Source organism: Leptonychotes weddellii, chromosome 13, assembly GCF_054177405.1.
Source record: "Leptonychotes weddellii isolate Sample4059 chromosome 13, ASM5417740v2, whole genome shotgun sequence".
Lineage (NCBI taxonomy): Eukaryota > Metazoa > Chordata > Mammalia > Carnivora > Phocidae > Leptonychotes > Leptonychotes weddellii.
In genome coordinates, this window is record NC_138381.1 from 51,161,509 (window position 1) to 51,187,403 (window position 25,895).

Genomic DNA, 25,895 nt, shown 5'->3' on the forward strand with positions numbered 1-25,895 from the left:
GCTAAACCAATTTAATCATTGATGGCTGTTAGTAAAAGAAAAGCTTTAAGATATTCTAGAGATTCCAAGGCCCTTTCCAGCACAGTGGGGGAAAAGGTGGGGAGGAGTGCGGAGAAGGAGAGAGAAAAAAAGATCCCACATAATCAGTAAGGGAAAAGTCAAATCCAAACTCCCAGGAGTTTGACATTTAACACAGTTGACTTTTTTTTTTTTGTCTCATGTGGGAAGATGAAGAGAAGTTTAATCTCAGGAAAACCAGAGGAGGTGGTGAGCAAAAGACCTTCACAGGGTTTTGCCGAGTTCCATTTCCATAGCAATGGACCCAAGGTGCCCTTGACAAAGACAGAGGTTTTCACTGTAAGATGAATAAGCAGAATGAACCAGCTAGCGACAAATATTGTCAGCAGAAAACAGCACCTCGTCGGGATCCACCTACTCCTCCCACAAAGGCTTGTTTAATGCTTATATTCCATGACATCCTGGGTTTGGATTCAGCATAAAAGTTTAGTTGCAGAGACAAAAACTCTAATTCATTCATCAGGAAGTATTTTTCTCTTTTGTTGCCAAGGGCAACAATTTAAATACCTATCGAAAACATTACTGCATTTAGGCAAACACAAAAGCTCCTCAACATACGCACATATTTTGAAAATTTTGTATCATTCCCACTGCCCTGGAAATGCACTACCCCTCCTCCCTCCTTCCACATCCTCACAGGAGTGAACTAACTTAAAGGAAAGTCAAAAGAGCAAGTATGGCCTTTAAGTTGAATATTGACAGCCTGTTGAATTAAAATGCAGTCATATCATATTTTGCTTATACCATGTATACGAGAGCAGTACTCTAACCCCTGAGCTACGGAGCCTCTTATACCATGTATAATGTGTACAATGCTTATACCATTTGTTTAAATACCTAAAAATGTCAATTAATTCAACATTTCTCTAACTGGCCAAACACTTCCAAAAACGATCAACTTTTCTACAAGCCCTTCAAGATCTTACTTTTTTCTTTCTCTTTCTTCTGCCTGTGCTCCATTATATAGATTTTACTTGCTTCTGCTTTAAAACTTTGGCCTCCCTGTTGAAGAATGTGCCCACGGCCACTTCAAGGGTGTCAGACCAGTGGCCTCACCCTTGGTTTAATGCTCTGTTGAAACTGTCCTCAAAGTTTTCATAATTTGAACAGAGGGCTCCCTATTTTCATTTTGCATTAGTTCTTCATGTGCCTAGTAGTGGCTTCAATAGAGGACTGTCCTCCCAAGGGTCCATGTACCTCTGATCAAATCATTCGGCATTCAAGTTACCACCTGTAACTGAACACCAACTAGTACGATCACTCCACAGTGGCTGGATCCACCAGATTACAGCTCCTTTTATTCCAATACATTCCTACATGAACATCTTGCTAACAAAGAAACCATTTGAGATATCTCTCACCTTGGAGACCGACTGTAGACAAATACATTTAACAACTAGAGTAAACACTCCAATCAAAAGTACACAGACTTAAATTATCTTGGTAGCATTCTCACTGGGATTGATAATACTGTATTTTCTCAGTTTCAGTACCATTGTTTGTTTCTGAAATCAGGCTACCTCTTTCAATAGATATATACATTTAATGCAATCATTTCTCTAATTTTTTTCCCAAAAAGCTGTTACTACGTGGAGGGTGTATATAAGAATTTCATTCATTGTCTTTCCAGTTCCTTGCCTTACATCTGCTCTTCACTCAACTTCAACTGGGATTCTGATCCTTTAAGTCACTAAAAATGCCCTTTTCAAGGGCATCAATTTCCATATTGCCCAACCCAACCTGCAATTCACCTTCAGTTTACTTGACCTTGCAGGAGCTTTTATCAAAACTGACCTTTCTCGCTTCCTTAAATCCTACCTTCTTTTAGCCTCCATCCTTCTACAGACCCTCAGTTCTCCCTCTGTCACAGTAACTGGGTCACTCTGCTGGTTATCCTAGATGTCCCCATAGGAACTGATTTCCTATGGAAAGCCCAAGATGGCCCCGGTGCATTCTGTTGGGGAAAAGGGGGAAGCAGTGTACTTTCCCAAAAAGTTATCTTGAAAAACAAGAGAAGCAACCTAAAGTATATTGAACTGAGGACAGGAACTTGGGTTTTCTACCTCATGTGTTCAATGCTTCCTTGTTCAATATTATTAATCCTAATTTAGATATGATATAAAAAGGCATCACATGTATGGGGCATGAATACATGGGGTCGTGGAATTAGTGGAATCCCAGCATGGCCAAAATAAAACCAGCAGAAGTTTAACAGGGATAGATGGGGGACCCTCCACTTACCCCCCCCCCAATCCATCGGCAAATCACAGCCTAATCTTGGTGAAGGTAGAAAAGATATTATGGTCCCTTGTGATAGGTGTACACAATATGAAAACAGTACTATGAAAAAAAGCTATCCTGATTTAAGGTTGAATTAATAATGCCATGCTATCCAAGAAAGAAGATGATGTTTAGCATCCACAAATTTGATCATTATTATTGAGCTCTGCACAAGATATTCAAAAGCCATTCTGCACCCAACTGTTGAGAATCACAACAGTACTTCTCCAACTTTTCCATGAACAGATCACCTGGAGATCTTGTTAAAAATGCAGATTCTGACTGCGGGTCTGAGGTGGGGCTGGGACGGAGCATCTCCTAGGGACTGCCATTTTGGATTTGAAAGATTAAATGATCTCTTGGGTTGTTTCTAGCTCAAACACCCTGGGGTTGGCTAATTCAGCCAAGCCTTGGCACAAAGATCAGCAGGCTTATTAGTAAGATCACATCTCCCCCAGCACTTCTCTGTCGCTATTTAACCAGAACTCCAGACTCCCCTCCTGCATTCAAGTCTTAGAGACACTGGGCAACTATTTCCAGAGGGAATGGGGTGCTTCAGTGAAACTGAGGCTTTGGGCTTACTGGAAAGTGGGGGAAAACCTTTAAATAAGAGTTCCAAAATTAAAGACATACTAGAGGAGCAAGGTTAACTGAGCATCAACCAGGGAAATCTATTAAAGCAAACCAGTGGTTTGATTCCTTAGCCCTGTTATACCTGAATGATGCTGCCGCCAGCCTGGTTCACTCATGGTGAAAATGATGTTGTTGAAGACACGGTGAAATGCTTACAACATAATGTTAAAGTTTAAGAGAAGGATATTTACGTAGCACAGGCTAATTCTGACAGTCTCCCTTTAAGCCTGAGTCCTGCAGGCGGCGGGCATTCTGACCAGTGTCTTCAGAGGCCCGCGGGGCTTTGCTCAAGGTGGGGAGAGGTGGGCTGGAGAGCACAGTCTGACATCTCTTCCCTGGCTCCCTCCGAACCTTGCATTTGAGCTTCCAGGAGAGGGTGTAGGTGACAGAAGGAGAAGGAAGAGTTTGCAGAGCGTCTCTGAAGGCAAAAGCAGGGCTATTCACAGAAGGTGGGGCCAGCTCCCCGGTCTGGTGAAGAAAAGAGCTGGAGAGAGGTGGGGCAGGGTGAGGAGACACAGTTCTTCACCACAGCAGTATCCCTGATGCTCTCTCTTTCTTTTTTGTCTTATTAAAATAAGATTTTTAATATTATTATCCTTTTACTTTTTAAGTTTTTCCCTATATTATATTTTATTATGATAATCTAGGCAAGGGAAGTTTATTTGATTTCCACATGTTAGTAATGAAGAAATCAGAACCCAGACTGAACCACATTAACAGATGACTCTCAAATAAACCACACTGACATAAATCTTCCGTAGCACGTTTTCGTTTAGAACAAACCAGTAAAAACCCGATGGCCCGTCTTTACTACACTCTCCACTAGAGTTTGCACACATTGCCCATTCTAAGTTTTTTGGTTCGACTTCAGGTTGCAGGTTCCACTCAGATTATTTTCCCCTTCCTGAGCCCTCCCTCGCCTGCCCTTCCCTCCCCTTCCCGCACCTTAGCACAGACCTCCCTCTGTGTTTCCCCCACTCCTCTGGCTCTCGCCCCAAAGAAGTTGGCAAGTTTAGGGACCTCATTTGTTTCCAGGAGAATGTCAGCCCTTCTTCCAACTTCTGGGACCACGCTCCCAGGCTGCCAACACAGTACTCCTTTAAATGTGTTCATTGCCTTGCGGGGACTGCATTTCCCACAGAGTTCCCTTTCGCTTGCCTGTGCTGACAATCAGTCAGACTGAGGATGTCCCCTGAGGTTTGACTCACGATGAACATCTGCTTAAGTATAAACGGTAACTAGTATAATATCTGAAATTTACTTTAAGATACTTGAGTATAAGGTATGATAGTTGTGTGTGTGTCTGTATCTTAAACTACCCAGATGCCGCTAGTGTTAAAACTGGTGAGGTACCTCCGAGGGGGAGTCACTGGTACTCCAGTCAGGAAGACTGCTCATATTCCAGACGTGCCCACCATGCTGTCTGTTACCTGTCTCCATCAACGCTGGCATTTTGCTAATTAGTAGGATGAGTATCAGAAATGGGTTATTAGGAAAATCAGTGGGTTGTTAATGGCATAATAGGTAATACAACTGGTCTCTCACTAGAGAAATTCATGGTGGTCAAAGTACCTATATCCGTTAAAATCTCTTAGAGAGACTTCTGGCCATAGCATAGAAAAGAGGTTGACAAATCCTCCCCTGAAAAAAAAAATTATGTAATTGGACAAAATGCTTAAAAATAACCATTTCAGGACTCTGAAATCAACCAAAGACCAACAACAAATTGAGACGCTCTTCCTTAGGCAAAGCTGCCAGAGTTTCACATAAGACCAGTGGGTAAGATCCGCCTGCTGTCTGGGCTGCCCCACCCTCACCCAGCTCCTCGCCACCGCGGTGGATTACCAAGGCAGTTCAAGCATGGGCATCAGCAGCTTCAGTGCTGGGGCCTGACCGCTGGCTCCATTTGGAGCAGAGAGTGGAAACACAATGATGTTGTTGTAAAAGTAGTAAATTCAGTAGAAAACAAATAAATGAATAAATGAATGGGGATCGCTTAAGGCTCTGCTGGCCTGAGGTTGCAGTCCCAGAAGGGCAAGCTACAGACAGCTGACAAGCCAAACACACAACAGCGATGTCCTGGAAACATGCGCGCCAAAGAAGGGCTTGATCAGCTCTCCATAGGTCCCCGGCTTCTTTTATTGGAAAAGAAGAAAACACTTCAGAAAAGAATTTAGCAGAAGAATTAAGACCAACACACTGAAAACTACAAAACACTTCTGAGAGAAAGACCTACATGAATGAAGAGATGTATTTTTTCATAGGAAGGAAGACCCAGTACTAATAGACAGCAATTCTCCCTGCACTGTTTTTAGATTCAGTCTCTGTCCTATCAAAATCTCAGTTGGCATCTTTTATAGAAATTGACAAGCTGATACTAATGGAAATGCAAAGGACTTGGAACTGTCAAAGCAATTTAGAAAAAAGTAAACAAAATTGAATGTCTTAAACTACAGATTTTAAAACTTACTATAAAACCAAAGGAATCCAGACAGCATGGTGTTTGCATGAGAGAATACATATGAGTCAATGGAACAAAATAGAACCCAGAAATATACACTTATATTTATGGCAAATTGATTTTTGGCAAAATGCTGAGGCAGTTTTGTCTTTCCAACCAATGTCTGGGACCACTGTATATCCACACACAAAAAACAAATTTAGACCCTGCCTCCTCATCATGCATAAAAGTTAGCTCAACATGGATCACAGACCTAAATGTAAGCGCCAAACTTGAAAACTTCTAGAAGAAAATAGAGGATAGAGGAGAAAATCTTTGTAACCTTGGATTAGGCAAAGAATTCTTAAAGATGACACCAAAAGAGGAAAAAAAAACCTGATAAAATGGACTTAAAATAAAAAAATTTGGTGCTACAAAATACACTGTTAAGAAAATCTAGGGCTGGCTTAGTTGGTATACCGTGTGACTCTTGATTTGGGGTTGTAAGTTTGAGCCCCATACTGGGTGTAGAGATTACTTAAAAATAAAAATAAAATATTAAAAATAAAAAGAAAAGAAAATCTAAAGACAAGCCATAAACTGAGAGAAAATACTTTCAAATCATATTTCTGATACAAGACTTGTATCAAGAAAATATGAAGAACTCTTATAACTCAATACTCAAAAGACAGAAAACCCAATAAAAACCAGGCAAAATATTGGAATAGATATTTTTTTAAAGATTTATTTATTTATTTATTTCAGAGAAAGAGAGAGTGCACGAGTGGGGGGGAGGGGGGAGGGGCAGGGGAGAGGGAGAAGCAGACTCCCTGCTGAGCAGGGAGCCTGACACCACGCTCGATCCCAGGACCCATGAGATCATGAGCTGAGCCGAAACCAAGAGTTGGACACTTAACTGACTGAGCTACCCAGGTGCCCCTGGAATAGATATTTTTACCACAGAAGATATATGAATAGCTAGTTAGCACATGAAATACATTCAATAAATTATCAGGGAAATTCAAGTTAAAACACGAAACACCACTTCACAGCCACTGTGACTACAATCAGAAAGACAGTATGTAGTGTTGGTAAAGATGTGGGGTGACTGGAATGGTCACAGGCTGCTGGTAGGAATGTAAAATTGTACAGCCACTTTGGAAAAGAATCTCAAAGTCTCTTTAAAAAAATTAACATAAGGGGTTCCTGGGTGGCTCAGTGGGGTATGCATCTCACTCTTGATTTCAGCTCAGGTCATGATCTCAGGGTCATGAGATTGAGCCATGTGTCGGGCTCTGTGCTCAGGGCAGAGTCTGCTTGAGATTCTATCCCTGTGCCTCTGTCCCTCCTCTCTCCCAGCTCTCTCCCTCTATCTCTCTAAAATAAATAAATAAATAAATAAATAAATAAATAAATAAAATCTGAAAAAAAGAAAATTAACACAAATTTACTATATGCCCTCTATTCCAATCTTAGGAATTTCACTCAAGAGGAATGAAACAGGAAGACCTGAATGCAAGTGTTGATAGCATTATTCCTAATAGCCCCAGGATGGAAACAATCAAAATGTCCATCAACTGATGACTAGCTAAAAAAATTGGCTATCTACAAAAAAAAAAAAAAAAAAAAAAATTGGCTATCTACACAATGGAATAATATTCAGCAATAAAGTATAACAAACTCCAGATACATGCCATGACCTAGATGAACCTAGAAAATATTATGTTAAGAGAAAGAAGATAGACACAAAAGAATACATACTGCATGACTCCATGCATATGAAATTTCCAGAAAGGGCAAATCTAAAAGTACAGAAAGCAGATGATTGGTTGGGGCTGAGGGGAGGGTGGAGGTGGGGACTGAGTGCAAATGAGCATGAGGAAGCCTTTTGAGATCTTGGAAATATTCCACACCAGATTGTAGGGACAACTGTACAACACTCTAAATTTATTAAAAACCATTGTGCAGTACACATCCAATTGGTAGGATTTTGTGGCATGTAAATTATACCCCGATAAAACTGTTAAAACATGTCAGAGTTTCTCCTCACCCTTGCAAAGTACAGGGTATAAAATAATGCAGTCTGTGGCCTTTATTCTGAAGGATGGGGATGCCACCTGAGGGTTGATCCCTCAGATGTCCTGGATCCAGACAGTGTTTAAGGAAGGGTGCATATTGCTTGATGCTGATTCAAGGGAGAAGTCTGCACACCTGAAAGGACAGAAAGCTAAAATTCTATCAAATTCATTGCATATGGCCTATGACATGTTTTGGACCTGATCGCTAATTAAGGTTTGTTTTGTTTTTAAACATACCATTTTTTTTTAAAGATTTTATTATTCATTTGAGACACAGAGAGAGAGAGAGAGAGAGAGCATGAGCAGGGAGAGAAGCAGAGGGAGAGGGAGAAGCAGGCTCCCCACTGAGCCAGGAGCCCGATGCGGGGCTCGATCCCAGGACCCTGGGATCATGACCTGAGCCGAAGGCAGACACTTAACCATCTGAGCCACCCAGGCGCCCTAATTAAGGTATGTTAATAATGTATAATGTGTAAGCTATGCACTTGACATCATCTAGTGGGTCAGGCTGTTGGGGAGCAGTGAATCCTCGAACCTCTCAGTGGGTACCATCATTCACCGAAAAAGAACCTAAGCATTTTGTATAACAAAATTGGCTTAGGTCAGTTGGTAACAGAAACCAAAGTGATGTTTATTTTCTTTACTAGCGAATTCCTTCAAATATCATTTTGGAAATATTTTCCTATTCAATTTGAAATTATTTCATTTACAGAGGACTGTCTTATGAGCAAATTTTCAGGGAAGTTTGAGCACCTAAATGAGGCATATCTTAATTCAGTCAATTCTAATAATGAAAAAGAAACCAACAAAGTTGGAAACCACTAAAGACACGGGAGATGTTATGCTCATATTTCTAAGGAGAATAGGCCATTCTTTCATTCAGTAATAAGTGATTTTTACCAAACAAAAATCCGTCTGTGACATAAATTCTGTATGCCTTTGTTCTGTTCCTGAGAAGAGAAGGATGGCTTAGCTCAGAATGCCCGGAGGAGAACAGCTGTTCTTCCACTTAAACAAAGTGCTCCAATGGCAGGCAGGTAGAGTTCCTTTAAAAAACACCTCAATTATGAAAATATAACTACAAGAGCTAGTTAACAAATGCCAACAAGGCTAAAGTCATGCACCATCAAGTGTCCTGAAGTCACACACTTTATTTACATGGAAACCCTATTGCAGTAGAAATGTAGAGGTGAATCAGAGTCCTCCTTCTGTTTCCAGCAATATTATTCTAAAGCAGCAAGTGAACTTGTATTGGTGTTGAGGCCTTCAGAAGCAAAAATCTCTCCCAGATCAGAACTGTGAACACACTCAGTAGGATTCTTTGAGTATTTCTCAAGCTCATTTGACTACAAGCACTGGGGATGCAAAACCACTGGTCACCAGTGTGTGGAACATTCTAGAAATGTAAGTACTTGTTGATTGAGTGCGTGAATACTATACTGTCTTGAGATGCTTACACGTTACTGGCTCCAAATCTAGAAATAAGATCATGTTAAATAAAATCAGAGTTTTAAATCTGTATTGAATATTCATCATCAGCCATTATTTTAATTACAAAAATGTAATCCATGTTTTCTTTGTGCTGAATTGTAGATGGAAAAAAAAATCAATAATCCCCTCAAGTTTTCAGCCCCTCCTGATTACCAGATTCTGTGGCTCTTCTCTCTCCATATTTGGATGCTCTCTGTGAGCACGAAAGCATCTGGACTTCTCATTCCTGCCGCTAGGTGGTCCCTGATCACGTGTTCTGGTTCAGAATGAGAGCTAAGGTTTTGGTCCCCAGAATGTTGGTCCACCCTCTACCCTTGTTTAATTACCTGAATTCTTACTCGTTCCTGGTCCTGGAATCCTGTCGCCCAGCCTTCTTGAGCTGGCCCCTGTTCCTTCCCTGCCTCTGTTTCCCAGGAGATGATCACTCTGCTTAGTGACTTCCCTGATCCCAACTGCCCGTCTGTGGGATCCTTAAACAATGCCCACTGGATTCCCTTTTGCTCCTGTTGCTTGTCTGCACTGGGCCTTCCACATGCACCCAACTAGTATTCACAGAATTGACATGAAATGCCAGGCACTGTGCTGGAGATCAGAAATAAGAAAAAAACTCTCTGCCCCCCAGGAGAGACAGGCAAGTTAACAGTTACAAAACACCATACTTCAGGTGTAGAAACAAATTGCTATGGCAACAAGCAGGTGGAAAGCCTGAATGATGGGGTGGGGCAGAGCATACCAGAGGGCCACATGTGAAAGAAATGACTTTCCATGGACAGTGTGTTCAAGGTCACTGATGCGAGCCACTGCGTCACATTGTGGGAACCGGATATCTCAAAATGGCCAAAATAGGGTTGGCAGTGGGAGAAGAAGCCATTGAGGGGTCTGAGCACAGGGGGCCCTGGAAGTCCTGCTCACAGAGAGTGAGAAGCCATTCAACAGGGGTGGGTGACACGGTCAACTTCATGGTCCTTAAATTCACCGGGACGCTGGATGCCAACAGTTTCTGGGCTCTTATTGGCCACATGAGACTTCAACTCAGCACCTGCAGCTGGGCTGGCGCTTCCAGCAGAATTTGCCTTCCCCGCCCACCCCCCCAGAGATGGGCCCAGGTCCAGACTCTGGTTCTGGCAGTCTGGGGTTAGTTAGTACACTACCTCTCCAGGTACCCTGAGCTGGGACCTGGTCTGCAAGGTCAGTACAGGGGTGTGGGTTTGCCATGCAGTATATGTGGGATATGTGTGGAGGGAGTGTAATGCGTGGTGGTCGGGGAGGGGGGTGGGGATATAGAAGGCAGAATGGCTCTTATTTTGGGGGGTGGAGCTAGAAGGGAAATAATAAGCTAAACATTGCAGGGGGAACAACTTCTGAAGGAAGGCAGGAAAAGCAAGTGTACAATGGATCATCAAAGACAAGATCGGAGAATGATAGGAGAAGTACGTGGATAAGGACAGCTAGACTTTGTAGTCATCCGACACGAGAAGGTGAAGATTGGATCTGGAGAGAAGGAGGCAGCCCAGATAAATCCAGAGAAAAAGGTACCTATGGCTTGTCCATTTAATGGGGTTGGGAGGGAGGGATATGGCACCAGATAATGCCTATATATGGAATGGATTGACTAAATTTTGGATGAATTATTTTTTTTTAAAGATTTTATTTATTATTTGACAGAGAGAGAGAGAGCACAATTAGGCAGAGTGGCAGGCAGAGGGAGAGGGAGAAGCAGGCTCGCCGCTGAGCAGAGAGCTGGACGTGGGGCTCGATCCCAGGACACCAGGATCACAACCCGAGCCAAAGGCAGCCGCTTAACTGACTAAGCCACCCAGGCGCCCCTGGATGAATTATTTAAAGAATGAAACAGTAATCCAATCAATCCACTACCCAGCCCTACTAGGCCAGAACTTATACCCAGATGGGAAGGACTCTAAATGTCATATTTCATTCATATTTCATATTTCAAATGTCAATGACACAGGCTGTGAGTGCAGGGATCCCTCACAACTTTCAGGTGCTTAGTATCATCCCCGCTTCCCAGAGGAGTGGGAATCGCATGAAACAGACATGAGGCGAGCAAGGAGGGTGCTTGGGTCTGAGCACTTGGTATCTGCACAAGGCATTAGCCTCCAGGCGATGGCAGGCTCAGTGGGGTCAGTGCCCCTGATCTGCCCCCTTGGATAAGGTAGGGGCTACTACCAGGTACTGCATCCCTTTTCCAAGCCTGCATTGCTGTGTGATTGCATTCACTGGTACAGCAAAATTTACAAAGTTAATTTAATGGCTCTCAATCCTGCTGCACAGCGGAATCACCTATGGAGCATTTTTATAAACTTTTTTTTTTTTTAAGATTTATTTATTTGAGAGAGAGAGCACAGAGGGGATAAGGGCAGAGGGAGAAGGAGAGAGAAACCCAGGCAGACTCTGCACCAAGCCTGGAGCCCGACAAGGGGCTTGATCATAGGACCCTGAGATCATGACCTGAGCCAAAACCAAGAGTCAGATGTTCAGCCGACTGTGCCACCCAGGCGTCCCTCCTGTGGAGCATTTTTAAAGTATAGATGACTGGGCACCACCGCAGACCACATAAATTATACTCCCTGGGGGTAGGACCTGCGCATTGATGTTATTAAAATCTAATGTGCAGCCCGGAGAGAAAACTTCTGTGCTAACTGTGTCTCTTCACCTGGAGCACGCTAGTCCAGCAGGTGAGATCTGAGTTTCCCAGAAAAGAAAGGAAGCCCAGGGAAACAGACGTCACCTAACAGGGTGTTTTGTGTAGAAGCTGCTCCTGTCACTCCAGCTAATGCTGACCACCTCTCCGCCTCCCCATCTCCCGCCTTTCCCTGCCCCATGACTCGGCCTAGTCAGGTCAATGTGAACCCACATGACTCTAAGTAAACAAAATATAGATGGTAATATCCATGATTGAGACTTTGATCCTTCTATTTCTGCTCTGCCCATTATTTCTCATGGAAGACGTTTTGTGTTTTGTTTTGTTTTGTTTTGTTTTATGCACTTTTCAATTCTGTGGACTTCAAAAACAGGTCCACGAAGAATGTCAAGAAATGCCTGGAATCATAGCAAGGAATGCAGGTGAGAATGGGGTCCTCAAGATACTCTAGCCTTTGTACATTCCTGATTCAGGGTCCCAAGATATGTTCCCTGCATGAATGAATGAATGAATGAGCAAACAGAGGAACAAAAATTAGAAACATGAAATAGAAACAGTCTCACAAGAAAATATTATTCCCTACTCCAAGAAGGTATTAACTATTTAAAATGCCAACTGCCTTTAAGAAAAGCAATGGAAGCTTCCAAAGGCATTTCACATGTTAGTGAATATCTCGAACTCCCTCCACCCCACACTTCCAGAACAAGAGAATGCCCATGAATCCAGGAGTGTGGTTGTAAAGAATTGGGAAAACTAGATGGTGTACAAAGACAAAGATAGTGTTTGGGTGAAGGAGGTCAGAAGGCACAAACTTCCAGCTGTAAGTATCATATATTTAGTACATATAATTATATACACAAGTCCAGGGGAGGTAATGTGCAGAATGGTGACCACAGTTAATAATACCGTGTTGCATATTTGAAAGGTGCTTAAAGAGTAAATCGTAAAAGTTCTCATCACAAGAAAAAAATGTGTAACTATATATGGGAATGAATGTTAGCTACACTTATCATGGTGATCATTTTGCAATATATACAAATATCGAATCATTATGTTGTGCACCAGAAACTAATATAATGTAATATGTCAATTATACCTCAGTTGAAAAAAAAATACCAGAATTAAAGATTCAGAATAAAGGGGCTGGAAGGCTAGACAGGGGAATTTTGAGGGTAGGAAAAGAGTGCTAGCCCACCACAGGACACAGTAATTGGGACGGAAGGAAAGCCAAGTGGCAGAGAAAGTTGTGGAAATACCTATTTAAACTAGAAACCCAAAAGAGTTGGCTTGAAGACCAACTGGAAAGTGGACCTTTCAAGTCCTGGTGCCTCTGGATGCCAAAATGGGAATAAGGTTTTATTGAAACAGATTCCAGATTCCAGATCCCCTGCTGCCCTGCAAATGCTAGTCCCCCCGGGTGAAATGAAATATAGGGGGCTAGGGGAACTCATGCCCAGAAGAGGGCCAGGACTCAGGGCTGGGGTGGCAATCCAGGGGCTGGGTAAGGGTTTTATGGTTGTTAAGCTCTGGAGCATTTGTGGGCGGCGCCACCCTCCCACTGCCAAAGGCTCAGGTCTGAGCACAAGAACCCTCTACCCTTAAGTTACCTGTGTATTGAAAGAAATGCTGGTAGCTAAGGATTTGATCTTTGCAGGAAAAAAAACCCTTCTTTTGGACCTTGACTTACAGAACTCTAGACAAGCCATCCAAAACAGGACCAGACAGCATCTTTTTTATTGTTATAGAGAATTTTCCTGAGAATTTTTCTGGCCGGAAGTTAAGGAGCAATGGAACAAAATGCAGGAAATACTTCAGGGAATGGAGAACGAGGGCATTTTCTATACATGCTCATGGATCTAAATTTGACATTCCCATCAGCCGCGCACGAGGCTCTCGGGCACAAGAATTTGAGCCACTCTGCCTGCTAGGCAGACAGTTCAGACTACAAAGATACTTCAGGAATGAAGAGATGCAAACTTCAATCCCTGACTTATCATAAAAAACAGTGCAAATACAGAAAATACAGAAACAGGCCAGTTGGTGGAGGCTATAATAACTAGGGCAGTAAGCTGCAGGCCGTGCATGGGTGGTCAGGCTAGATTTTAGGTAAGAAATGGGGGTGCAATTCAAATAAGGGAGTAACATGGACAAAGCACGCAGTTGGAAGTCAATATACCACTTGCAGTCAGAGAGGAAGGAGGCGCCCAGGATAGAGAAAGGTGTGGTTAAGCCTCCGTAGTCCTGAATGACCGGAGGGATTATGGAGGGCCACTGGGCTGGGGCAGGATTGGAACTGGATGAATCAGGGGGCACGTGATGAAGGCAGGGCTCCAGCAGCATGAGCCTAAGTGCAATGTTAGACCAGATTAGGAGAAAGTGTGTGAGCATCAGACACTTATTACAAGTGGCCGGTTATATGGGCATCTGGGTGGCTCAGTCGGTTAAGTGTCCAACTCTTGGTTTCAGCTCAGGTCATGATCTTGGGGTCCTGGGATCAAGCCCTGCGGAGGGCTCTGCGCTGGGCATGGAGCCTGCTTAAGTAAGATTCTCTCTCTCCCTCTCTTTCTGCCCCTCCCCCTTTCTCTCTCTAAAAACAAACAAACAAAAAAGTGGCTGCTTAATAGTCAATTCAGACAGCAGGTGACTATTTGCATGGTAATAGGGAGAAACAAAAATTTTTAAAAATCAGGGAATTTTTTTAAAGGAAGGAACAAAAATTCAGGGGGACAATTTGGATAAGGGGACAAAAAAAGTAAAGGAAGATGAAACCAAGGGAACAGAAAGAATGCATGAACTGGGGGAAATCGGAGGGAAGACATTGGAGCTGGTTCCAGTGCTGGGCCCCCAGGTAACAAGATAATCACTTTTGTTAGTAAAACTCTGTCACTACAAAAAGGTTGGAAGACATTTAAATGTGTGCTATATAATAATCAGCATTCTTATGTGAGGGTTTTTTCCCCCCTACATGTTCTCTTTAAACTACAAATAATCTGCTACACTGCAGCATCTTCTTTATTGTCATAGAGAATTTCCTGAGGTTCTGGCAGGAAGTTAAGGAGCAATGGAACAAAATGCAGGAAATGCTTCAGGGAATGGGGAACGAGGGCATTTTCTATACATGCTCATGGATCTAAATTTGACATTCCCACCAGCCGCGCAGGAGGCTCTCGGGCACAAGAATTTCAGCCACTCTGCCTTCAGACTTCAAAGACACTTCAGGAATGAAGAGATGCAAACTTCAAATAGCAAATTCAGAAAAGAAAAAAAAAAGGTGCATACAAGCTGAAGCCAGGATCTTAATGTATTTCCACACACCGCAGTTTCTGGATGAACACTCTGAGATAAATGCTTACCTAGGCAAGAATGTCATCCATCGGGCTGATTGGGATTCTCACTGCCTCCATTGTCTGTCTCCTGCCCCCGAGCAAGACACACAATCTCTGGGAACAAGTTAACCCAAAGAAAGCTCTCCTGATCCAGCCTTGAAAACACAAAGACTCAAGTGGAGGGATTCTGTGCTAGGAAATGGTTACTCTGGGCACCAACTGTCACCCCCAGCATGAAGGACAAGAAAATGCAGTGAACCCAGCTGTTGCTGTTGCTGTCACGCGGGGGGCTTCGGGCCGAAACAGCTCCCTGGCTGGCATGTTCCAACAGAGACCAAGTTCATGACCTTAACTCAATTACTTCTTATAAAGGATTTTTTTTCTCTCATTAATTTTGAAATGCCTTTATTTATTTACCCAATTGTCCATGGAGACATATTAGTATTGGGAAAACAAAAAAAGCAAAAGAACTATCTGCAAGCATGTAAATAAGTTACAGACATCTTTCTTAGGAAACTATAGTTTCTCTTGGTTGTCCAAACATTTCTAAGGAATGTAACTAAAAACATCATCTAAGGTCTAAGATGGAGAGTTCTCTCTGTTTGTCTCCAGTTAATCTCTGTATTTGAAGTGTAAGCTTAACTTCATTCATCGGGAATTATTTTTAAAAATTAAATTTTTCTGTGTCTGCCATAGGTGTTCTAGTAACAAATCATACTTAGTTGGTAAAATAAATAACACACTATCCTAAACTTCTAATAGAATTATTCTCAAACTTGACTTCTGTATATCATAAATCTCCTAAAATATATTTTTAAAAAGTATCTACTGCATAAAGCATAGCTTCTTAATGCACGGTAAACAAGACTTTCAGAATGAGTACAAGGTCATGAAATCAATTGGTGACCTAGTTCTTAAATTCCATAAAATCTAGGAAACACTGCTCTAATACCTTTCTGTCAAAGACCATGTTGGAAGGGACAAGTTGAAGGTGACAAGTTTACAAGTATGTACGTTCATTAAATGATGTATTAATTCCCTGCAATGGGTCCACTGAAGTGTTAGAATGGGGAGGAGGCAGTGGAGAGAGGAATACTGTTCCATGTTTTGTCAGGAAACAACTGGGGCCTTCTTTATACTGTTACAGAAGAAGTAGTTTCCATGAAGTAACTTGCTTTTAAGAGTTCCACAAAGAGGGCGCCTGGGTGGCTCAGTTGGTTAAACGACTGCCTTCGGCTCAGGTCATGATCCTGGGGTCCTGGGATCGAGTCCCGCATCGGGCTCCCTGCTCAGCGGGGAGTCTGCTTCTCCCTCTGACCCTCCCCGCCTCATGCTCTCTCTATCTCATTCTCTCTCTCAAATAAATAAATAAAATCTTAAAAAAAAAATAAAAGGGCGCCTGGGTGGCTCAGTCGGTTAAGCGACTGCCTTCGGCTCAGGTCATGATCCTGGAGTCCCTGGATCGAGTCCCGCATCGGGCTCCCTGCTCGGCAGGGAGTCTGCTTCTCCCTCTGACCCTCCCCCCTCTCATGTGCTCTCTCTCTCATTCTCTCTCTCAAATAAATAAATAAAATCTTTAAAAAAAAAAAAAAAAGAGTTCCACAAAGAGACATCTAAGGAAGAATACACAAGAAACCGAAAGTAGTGGTTGCCTCAAAAGAAGGTGACAAAAGTCAAGACTTAACCTTTTTCTACAGACCCTTTAGTAGTACCCTTTGACTTTTGTACCATGGGCATGGGTTACCTATACAACAAAATGTTTTGAAGTTACTTGATTCATAACCAAAGAAATTCATTTCAATGTGACTCAACAAAGACAGGTGGCTATTCACTGCTGGGAACATTGCAAAACAATGACCATGCAGATATGGATAAAACGGTCCCTGCCCAAGTCAGTGGGCGAGACAGATTGGCCAGCCAATTGTTCACGCCACCATGATAAGTGGATACGTATGACAAGAGCATTAAGTGGAGAGGCCCCCAGGAGTTTAGGGAAGAGCACCTAATAAATACCTAATAAATACTTCAGCATCAGGGGACCAGGAAGGTTTTCCAGGGCCTTAGAACCTAAACAGCAGACTTGTCTGGCACTTCACAGCCTGCGTGCAAGGAAATACTGGTTGCCGACGAGTAGGTACACATGTGCCTAAAATAATGCCCCTCAGCTCTGGGATAGCCTCCTTGGTTTACCCCCAGTGTGATGCACGTCACTGTTATTTTGTGAATACATGTAAAAAAGTGAGGGGTGTGGGTGGCACCAGTCTGAGCCCATATGGTGGTGTTTCTAGAAAAATCACAGAGGCAGCAGTGCTGAGAAGGGAGAACAGGGGACGAAGGAGGTTTGGTGAGAGAACCATCACAATATTTCATGGGGAAAACAAACAATTCCTGAGCCTAGTCAGCAGTGGGGACGAAAAAGTGGAGACAGATCACACAGATTTCCAGGAGGTAAAATCATTACGCCTTCATGACGGAATGAATGTGGGCAATGAGAAAGGGAGGGGTACCCAGGATGGTGAGCGCACATGACAGGTGTAATAGTAAGGGCCATCGCCACGGATCCTATGCCTGTGACGCTATGTCCTGCCCAACACCATGCCATGTGAATCCTACCCATTTTATAGACAGGAAGACTGACATTCAGAGCTGTTAAGGTGTTAACCAATGTCATGGCTCATCAGAGGGACAGGCCTGGTATTTAAGTCCAAGACTATTTGATTCCAAGTCCAGACTCCAAATTTTGAAACAATTAGGCATCCCAGAGACTATAGCTCAGAAGAGGTGCCCAATTTCCCCCAGCTAGTAAGGCCAGAGAATAAACATCTAAAGCTTAAAGATATAGCTTGTCACCCCTCCCCCAAATTTACCAGAGACGATAATGAATATCCACAGGGCTTTATGAACGAATTTTATAAAGCGGTAGAGTGTTTCAACGAGGATTACCTTGAAATAAGTGGGTATATAAACATTTTATGATACTTGCTTATGTAGCAGTGCAATTCTAAGAGTGGCACAAGACATTACAAACAGTATGTATGTTTACTTCATATCTCTGTGGCATTTGAATTCTTTATGACGTTCTATTAACTACAGTGGTAGGCTTCATATTTAATGCCTGGAAAAGAGGAAGGGAAAAGGAGCAGGCCAAAGTCCAGGATATGCAGAAGGTAGGCAGTGATGTTTTTATTACACTTATCCTTGTTTCCAACTGCTAAGATCAATATTTTTTATTGGCCCTTACATGGCAATACAGCTTACAGAAGAGAAAAATGTGCCTTTGAAATCCCTTCAGGCACACATACTCTACTGTGGAGTACAGACATGCTAAATTTGAATACTATGCCATGTTTAGAACGAAGTAAATGTTCTTCTGTTCATACAATAGATTTGTTTTCTCTATACTTGGAACTATCTATTTTTACTTTTAAAAAGAAAGGACGATTTAAAACAGAAAAGCTGACGAGCCAACCTGTGAAGCAATTATAATTCTATGTAATGGCTAGCTGTGGACTTAGCACTATTTTAAGAAACATACCACCTCTTATTCTAACCTAGGAATAACTCACTTTAAACAGGTTACATTTCAAGGTTAGTGAGCCACTGGATCCTATACTGTGAGTTGTAAGGTAATCCAGAGAGACACAGCGTAGAGAACTGCTATTAGCTGAGTGCTGTTAGATAACGATCTTTTTAAAAAATGTAGGCACCAGATAGCCAACTCAGCGGTGCTCCACGGGTCAGGATGATTTTATTATGACCATATATCATTTCACTAATCATTTACGCTATACATGTAGAACACAAATTATTTTTTAAAATGAAAACTCCTTCAAAGGTGCTCCTTAGGAAGCATGGTGTTGGCTGATGGGGTGGGGACTGGCAAATATGGAAGGCGGTGTGAAAGATTCAAAGACTCCCGCGGTGGGTGGTTTTCCACAGCATCTTAAGCAGGAAAGCCCCATGTGGTCCCACTTTCTCCAAACACCATTCATAACCTCCCACGCCAAGTGCTCAGCTCCTAGGGGCAAGAAAAACATTCGGGGCATCTCCTCAATCTAGGACTTTTAATTTCTTAGAACAATAAAGCTGAGCCAAGCGGCTCTCTCCCCACCCTGTGGGAAACTGGGACTTGTTCACTTTCAGCAACCCGAGAGAAAGGAGTTGGGCGTGCAGCGCCAAAGCCTCGCCTCCGAAAGGCCGGCTCCTCTCTCGCACGCATAACTATGTAAATTCACTCTACGTCCCAGCCCTAGTCCGCGCTGAGCCGGCGCCGGGTGTTCAAAGCTGTGTGGCCAGCTGCGGTCCAGTGCGTTCATCACGAATGCCTGCGTGAATGAGCCGGACACGTCGCTGTAGAGTTCACAACTCAGCACAATGCCCAAACACACATTTTTCCCACGAGGGTATTGCGCATTCCGCCTCCCTACTTTTGACCTGAATTTTTTTTTTTTTAATCAAATGTGTATTTGTGGGAATGTGCCCATGGTCATATGTTGCACACATGACGATGCAGTCAACAAGTACTGTGACCCCCTAGCCAACTAGAAGCGACGGCGGCAAGACTTCACCGAGTCTCCAATTAGTCGAGTGGGGAATGGAGTGCTCCGCAGAAAGGAGCATTCTCTCCTGGCATTGATAGAAGCCTTGAGAATTCGCTTGGGGTTTCCGTTCTCCCCAAACCTTGCCAGGAGAACCACTGCACCCGTGCAGCGAGCAAGCGTGCAAAGTCGTCCCTTCGCCGCCGGCTCTATCACCCCGGGGTGACCGCGGTCTAAACCTGCACGGGGAATGAGCCGGTTTGGCCACTTCGGGGGCTGCACAAAGAGTGCCCTTTCAGAAGGCGCATCTGTGGCCGGGACGCCGCCTGCGGGGGGTCGCGCGGGCGAGTACCCACGGCTCAGGACAGTCGGGCAGGGGCGCGCTTCTCACCATGGTCTGTCCCCACTAGCCCCCCTGGGCCGCGAGCGGCCCCGAGGAGCCCGCCCTTTCCCCGCCGTGGACGAGCGGGCTTTCCACCGCAGGACAATGAGGGCGACTCGAGAGGACGCCTTTCCCATTCATTCCCCGCGCCGGGTCTGCAGCCCGTACCCCCGCCCGCCGCAGCCGGAGGACTGCAAGCTGGGGACCGCTGCGGAGTCGCAACGCCCCTCCCGCAGCCCCCGACCCCCCGCACCGCCCCCCCGCGCCGCTCGCGCTCGGGATCGCAAAAAACGGAGTGGAACCCCCCACCCCCACCCCACAACCCCCCACCCCTGAGCCCGAGGAGTTTCAAGCCCAAGGGTCGGATGAGCGGGTGGCGTCCCCAGTCCTCTCCCGCCCGGCCCGGGAGACGCTTCCCAGGGGCCGCGCGGGAGACCCACGTGTGCGATTCCCCCCGTCCGAGGTGAACCAGGATGCGCGCCCCGACCGAAGAAGCGGCAAAGCGGCCGGCTTTGTCCCGCAGCTGCCGCCGCCCGCCGGGAATACTGGGGACCGGGGCTCACCTCTCTGCTGGCACCGCGCGGCGACCCAGAGCAGCGAGGCCAGGAGCACGACCCCCGCGCCGCCGCCGCCACGCATCTCGCCGCCGCCGCTCGGGCTCTGGGAAGAAAGGCACGGCCAGGCGCGGGGCCTCTCCGCAGAGCGCGAGTCGGCGCTTCCCCGCCGGGCGCCGGCCTCCAGCCAGCCGGCCCCTCGGACACACCCCCCCGACCTCCGCCGCGCCCGCCCCTCCCCGCCCCGACCCCTCCCCCGCGGGGCCCCTCGCTCGGCCCCTGAGACCCGCGGGGACCCGCCACTCCAGCTGGCCGCCCGCCCAGCCGGTGCTCAGAGCGTCCCCGACTCGGGGGGGCTGTGGCGGGGGTGACCCGCTCCGAGTCGGGGCGGCGGGGGCGGGGGTGGGCGGAGAAAGCGGTTGGGAAGGAGAAAATCTGCTGAAGTTGGCCGGAGCTGGTGAATTCCGAGAAAGCGTTTGCCCTGTTGACCCCTTCCGGTCCCACGGCGGCTCTGCGCCCATCGCCGGGCCCCGGGAGCCTGGAGGACCCGCGGCTGCCGACACCCGCTGCAGTTCCCAGCCCGCGCCCGTCGCGCCCCTGGCGCTCCCTGGCCGGCCGCCGGCCTTCGCCTTCGGAATGGGACCAGGGTGTAGCTGACCAGGGTCCCTCTCCCTCGGAAAGTGGCCGGGCCTCCTGCCTCCTGGCAGCCAGCCTCCCGTCTCAGGACGGGACTCGGGGCTTAGCTGACCAGCTTCTCCCCCTTGGCTGTTGGCAGAGGATTTTGTAAAGATTTTTCTTCTGAAAATGAGTTGCAACTTGTTTCTCACTTTATCTAAGGAAGGCAAGAAGGGTCACTTGGACTTAATTATTAGCTTACTTACAGCTGGAGGAAGAGGTTTTTTTTTTGGAAGTTAGTCTTAACAGGAGAGTTCAACTGCTTTGTTCTTTTTTTAAAAACTACATCTGGTCCCTGTTAAATAATTTTTAATTTCCTCTGATTTTTTTCTATTAAAAGTATTCATAACACTTTGTAGATCTCATTTTCTCACAATGTAAACATAAGACATACTAAAAGCCACTTAGTACCGACCCACGTCTTCATTTTGTATTTTTTTTTGCTCGGTAGGGAGATAATTTTATCTCATTGTGTCAATCAATTTGACAACTCTAGCAATTCCAGTTTTTCTAAAGATACTTCCTTAAACACTTAATGAATAAAATATTATTATGTTAGCAATTATTTTTAAAAAAATCATAGAAGTGGGGCGCCTGGGTGGCTCAGTTGGTTAAGCGACTGCCTTCGGCTCAGGTCATGATCCTGGAGTCCCGGGATCGAGTCCCGCATCGGGCTCCCTGCTCATTGGAGAGCCTGCTTCTGCCTCTCTCTCTGCCTACCTCTCTGCCTACTTGTGCTTTCTCTCTGTGTGTCAAATAAATAAATAAAATCTTTAAAAAAAAATAAAAAAAATCATAGAAGAACAAAAAGGTAGAATTGGGGCCTTTCAAGAGGATTTGCTGTGGGTTGCCTGGTTGGCTCAGTTGGTAGAGCATGTGACTCTTGATCTTGGGGTTATGAGTTTGATCCTCGTGTTGGATATGTAGATTACTTTAAAAAAACATTTTTTTTTTAAAAGGATGCAATATGGTTGAGTGAGAAAATGTTTATCACAGTGTCAAATTTAAAATACAGTTTTTTTAACTATTAGAATGTTTAAGTATCAAAGTATTAAGTATCAACTGATTCAGTAAATCAGTATCTAATAACTAATCAAGTGTCAAACCTTTAAATATTAAATAAAAATTGTAAGTATTTCTGCACTGAAACAACTTCATGCACACAGACATTACACACATACATGTATGTCTTTTAGAGTGTCTCAAGCACATTCACATTGGTTATCTTTTGTGATACCAATTTTGTGAGATTCTGTAGAGCCGCAGTGGGGCCGAAGTGGGCTCAGAGGAGGCTCAACATTCTTCCCCCTCACTTACTGGAAGCAACATCCTGTGAGCTGAGGAAATGAACTCAGGGGGTTAAGGTCCCAATGTGAGCAAATGTCCAGTCGAGAGCAAGACCCCAGGTCTGCTTTCTGGTCCAGACTTCTCTACATCACTGCACTGAGACCACGGAGGATGAGGTCAAATGCAGCAGGAGGAATCATAAGGCGTCATCTGTCTCCCTAATGTCCTGGGCTCCTAGAAATTCAGTTCAGACTCCAGCCAGACTTTACCTTTGAACTGCAGACAAGGAACTCACTTGTGATTTGAGGAAGCAAAGGGTCCGCACACCTGGGGAGTGAATAGGAGACGTCAAAATTTGCAAGTTGGCACAACTGGTCATTCCTCAAAATTAAGCAGAAGTAATTAAGGGAAAGAAGAATTTCCAAAGCCGATTGAATGAACAAGCTTAGATAAGATGGAACAGTAAAAATGTCACAATTCTATGTGTCTTATAAAAATAAAAAACAACTGTAGTACAAATTTCCCATTCTTTAGCATGCTTGGATAAATTAGCTACAACACCATCAAAGTTCAGGGGTGGCCCGTTCAAGGTGAAAATGAGATAAGAATGTTTACGTTTTGTGAGAAAGTAGAAATTCAGTTCAAGTAGGCGCACGAAGATGTGTGGTTCAAAGTCACCTATAAAAAATGACCAGTGAAAATGCCTAAATGCTAAGCAATAGTTAAGTGGTTAAGTAGTTTATAGCAAATCAATGTGATAGGCTATTGCATAGGCATTTTTAAAATATAAGACTTAAAGTTTGCAAAAAGCATTGTGATATGTTAAGTGAGGAAAGCAAAATTCTAGACAATATGGGCATTCTAATTGCCATTATATAAAATAGGCACTCGTGCAAACAAGAATCTGGAAGGCAGCATACTGAAAACACAGTTGTGTTCAGCTGATAAGAGGGTGAGTGGTGGTGTGGGGGTTAGAGGTGATGGAGGATTTGGACTGGGCTCAGAAGGAGGCTCAAGATTCTTCCCCCTCACTTATTGGAAGCAACATCTTGGGCAAGTTCCCTCATCTGCAAAGTAGAGATAATAGAAGACAGACATATTATGGTCCTCATCTTTGTTTGTGGAACATTCAGCCTGGCAGTTAAGACAGAAAAAAGTAAAGAAAAAAATATATAAAATAAGTTATATAAAGAAACATCAAATTGCAGAGAGATAGAATGGGGAATCAAGCATTGACTGAGCAACTTGGGAAGGTTTTACTGAGGTTGGTCCCAAAGATTGAATGGGCTAGGGTGCCTGGGTGGCACAGTGGGTTCAGCGGCCGAGTCCTGATCTCAGGGTCCTGGGATTGAGCCCCCTGTGGAGCCCCCTGTCAGGACTCATGCTCAGCGGGGAGTCTGCTTCTCTTTCTGCCTCTACCTGCCTCTCTGCCTGCTTGTGTGCTCTCTCTCCCTCTTTCTGTCTCTGTCAAATAAATAAATAAATAGATAGATAGATAAAAAAAATATTAAAAAAAAAAGATTGAATGGGTCAATGTACTTAAATCACCAGCACTTTGCCTAGCTCATGTTAAATGCTCAATAAAGATGAATTATTTCAATTTTTTTCTAATACTATTATATTTTTCAATTAAAAGGAAAAAAGCTCTATTATGAACATTTTCAGAATGAGAGCTCAGAAAGAGTGGGATGGGCTAGATCAGAGCTTTTCAAAACCACTTGAGGAATACTGTTGAAATGCAGATGCTCATGCAGTAGGTCTGAGGTTGGAGATTTTAGTTTCTGTATTCTTGAAAGCTCCCAGGTGATGTTGATCTGCTGGTAGGCAGAGCACACTTTGAGCAGTAAATTGCTGGTTCACTTGTCCTTGATCTTGCCTGCAAAATGGAATTGATGGAGTTTTTAAAAATATGCTGGTTCATACTCCCCAGAGATTCTGATTCAATTGGTGCAGTCTTGATATCTAGATATTTTAAGGCTCTCCAGGTAATCCTAATCTCCTGGAACAAAATTTGAGAAACCCTGAGCTAGATTTGACCCACTTTGGCATGAAAGGCAATCCTGGTCTGATTATTGGTGGCTGGGCCCACTGGAGGATGGTCCCAGGCAAGAGGAGGAAGCCTGGCCTGGCAAGTGTTTTTTCTGCTTGGCCTGATATCCACATAGCAGAGACCCAGCCATGATGTCCAGAATATGGGGCAGGACTGTTTCTCGGGAGGCTTGCTATAAGCCCGACTGTCCTTTAGCTCTAAAGGAATTGAGGTTCCAGGCAGGGACTTGGGCCCAGGAGCATCATGCCAGGATCCAGGAAGTAGGCCTGGAATACAGAGCTGGGAGCTTGGTTCCAAGGAAAGAGGTGAGAGGTCAGTTACTAAAATTGGGTTATGGTGTCAGAGTCTGATCCAGGACAAAGCTAAAGAGGCTGAGTACAAGCTAAGCTCCTTAAGGGTCCATGGCAAGAGATAAGGTGATCAGGAGACTCAGCCTTAGGCATGGTTGAGATGTGGCAGGACAAGGAGACAAAGGAGGCAAATTAGGAGTAGTAGGCAGAATAGTGGCGCCCCAAAGATGTGCACATGCTAATGGTGGGAACCTGGGAATACGTTACATTATATGACAAAATGGACTTCATAGATGTGATTAAATAAGGATTTTTTTCATAACTATTTATATGTCTTCATTCATAGTCCCAAACTAGAACCAAGCCATGTGATGTGTCTGTCAATAGAATGGATTTCAAAACTGTGGTATATTTTACAATGGAATATTACTTGGCAATAAAACAGAATGAACCACTGACTCACACAACAGGAATGAATTTCAAAAACATTATGTTAAGTGAAAGGAGTCAGACACAAGAGGTATTGTATAATTCCATTTATGTGAAGTGTAGCAACAGGCAAAACTAGTCAAAGGAAAACAGTGGCTGCCTATGGAGAGCGTGAACGTTGACTGGAAGGGGACAGAAGGGAAGCTGGGGTAAAAGAAATGTTTTGTGTCCTGAATGGGGTGTTTGCTGCATGGGTTTAAACATTTACCAAGGGGCGCCTGGGTGGCTCTGTCGTTAAGCGTCTGCCTTCGGCTCAGGTCATGATCCCAGGGTCCTGGGATCGAGCCCCGCATCGGGCTCCCTGCTCTGCGGGAAGCCTGCTTCTCCCTCTCCCACTCCCCCTGCTTGTGTTCCCTCTCTCACCGTCTCTCTCTCTGTCAAAAAATAAATAAAATCTTTAAAAAAAAATAAACATTTACCAAGATTCATTCAATTATATAGATTTAGAACCTTTCTGTATTTTTCTTTAAGATTTTATTTATTTGAGAGCAAGCGCACAAGAGAGCTGCAGGGGGAGAGGGAGAAGCAGGCTCCCCACTGAGCAGGGAGCCTGATGCAGGGCTCCATCCCAGGTCACTGGGATCATGACCTGAGCTAAAGTTCAGACGCTTAACTGACTGAGCCACCCAGGCACCCCTAGGA

General features: G+C 44.4%; 1 protein-coding gene across 7 annotated transcripts in view; it reads right to left on the bottom strand.

Moving 5' to 3' along the window:
* LAMA1 (laminin subunit alpha 1) overlaps positions 1-20,606 on the bottom strand; it is a 160,460-nt gene extending 139,854 nt beyond the window's left edge. For 3 of the 7 annotated variants that reach the window (XM_081801582.1, XM_081801583.1, XM_081801581.1), the window contains exon 1: positions 20,472-20,597. In XM_081801582.1, coding sequence (XP_081657708.1) covers positions 20,472-20,547 — 76 coding nt within the window. In that variant the 5' untranslated portion in view covers positions 20,548-20,597. Of the gene's footprint in view, positions 1-20,471 lie in introns of all 7 variants that reach the window. The other 4 variants (XR_014139701.1, XM_081801585.1, XR_014139702.1 and 1 more) reach the window with 3 other exon arrangements.
* Positions 20,607-25,895: the final 5,289 nt, after the last annotated feature.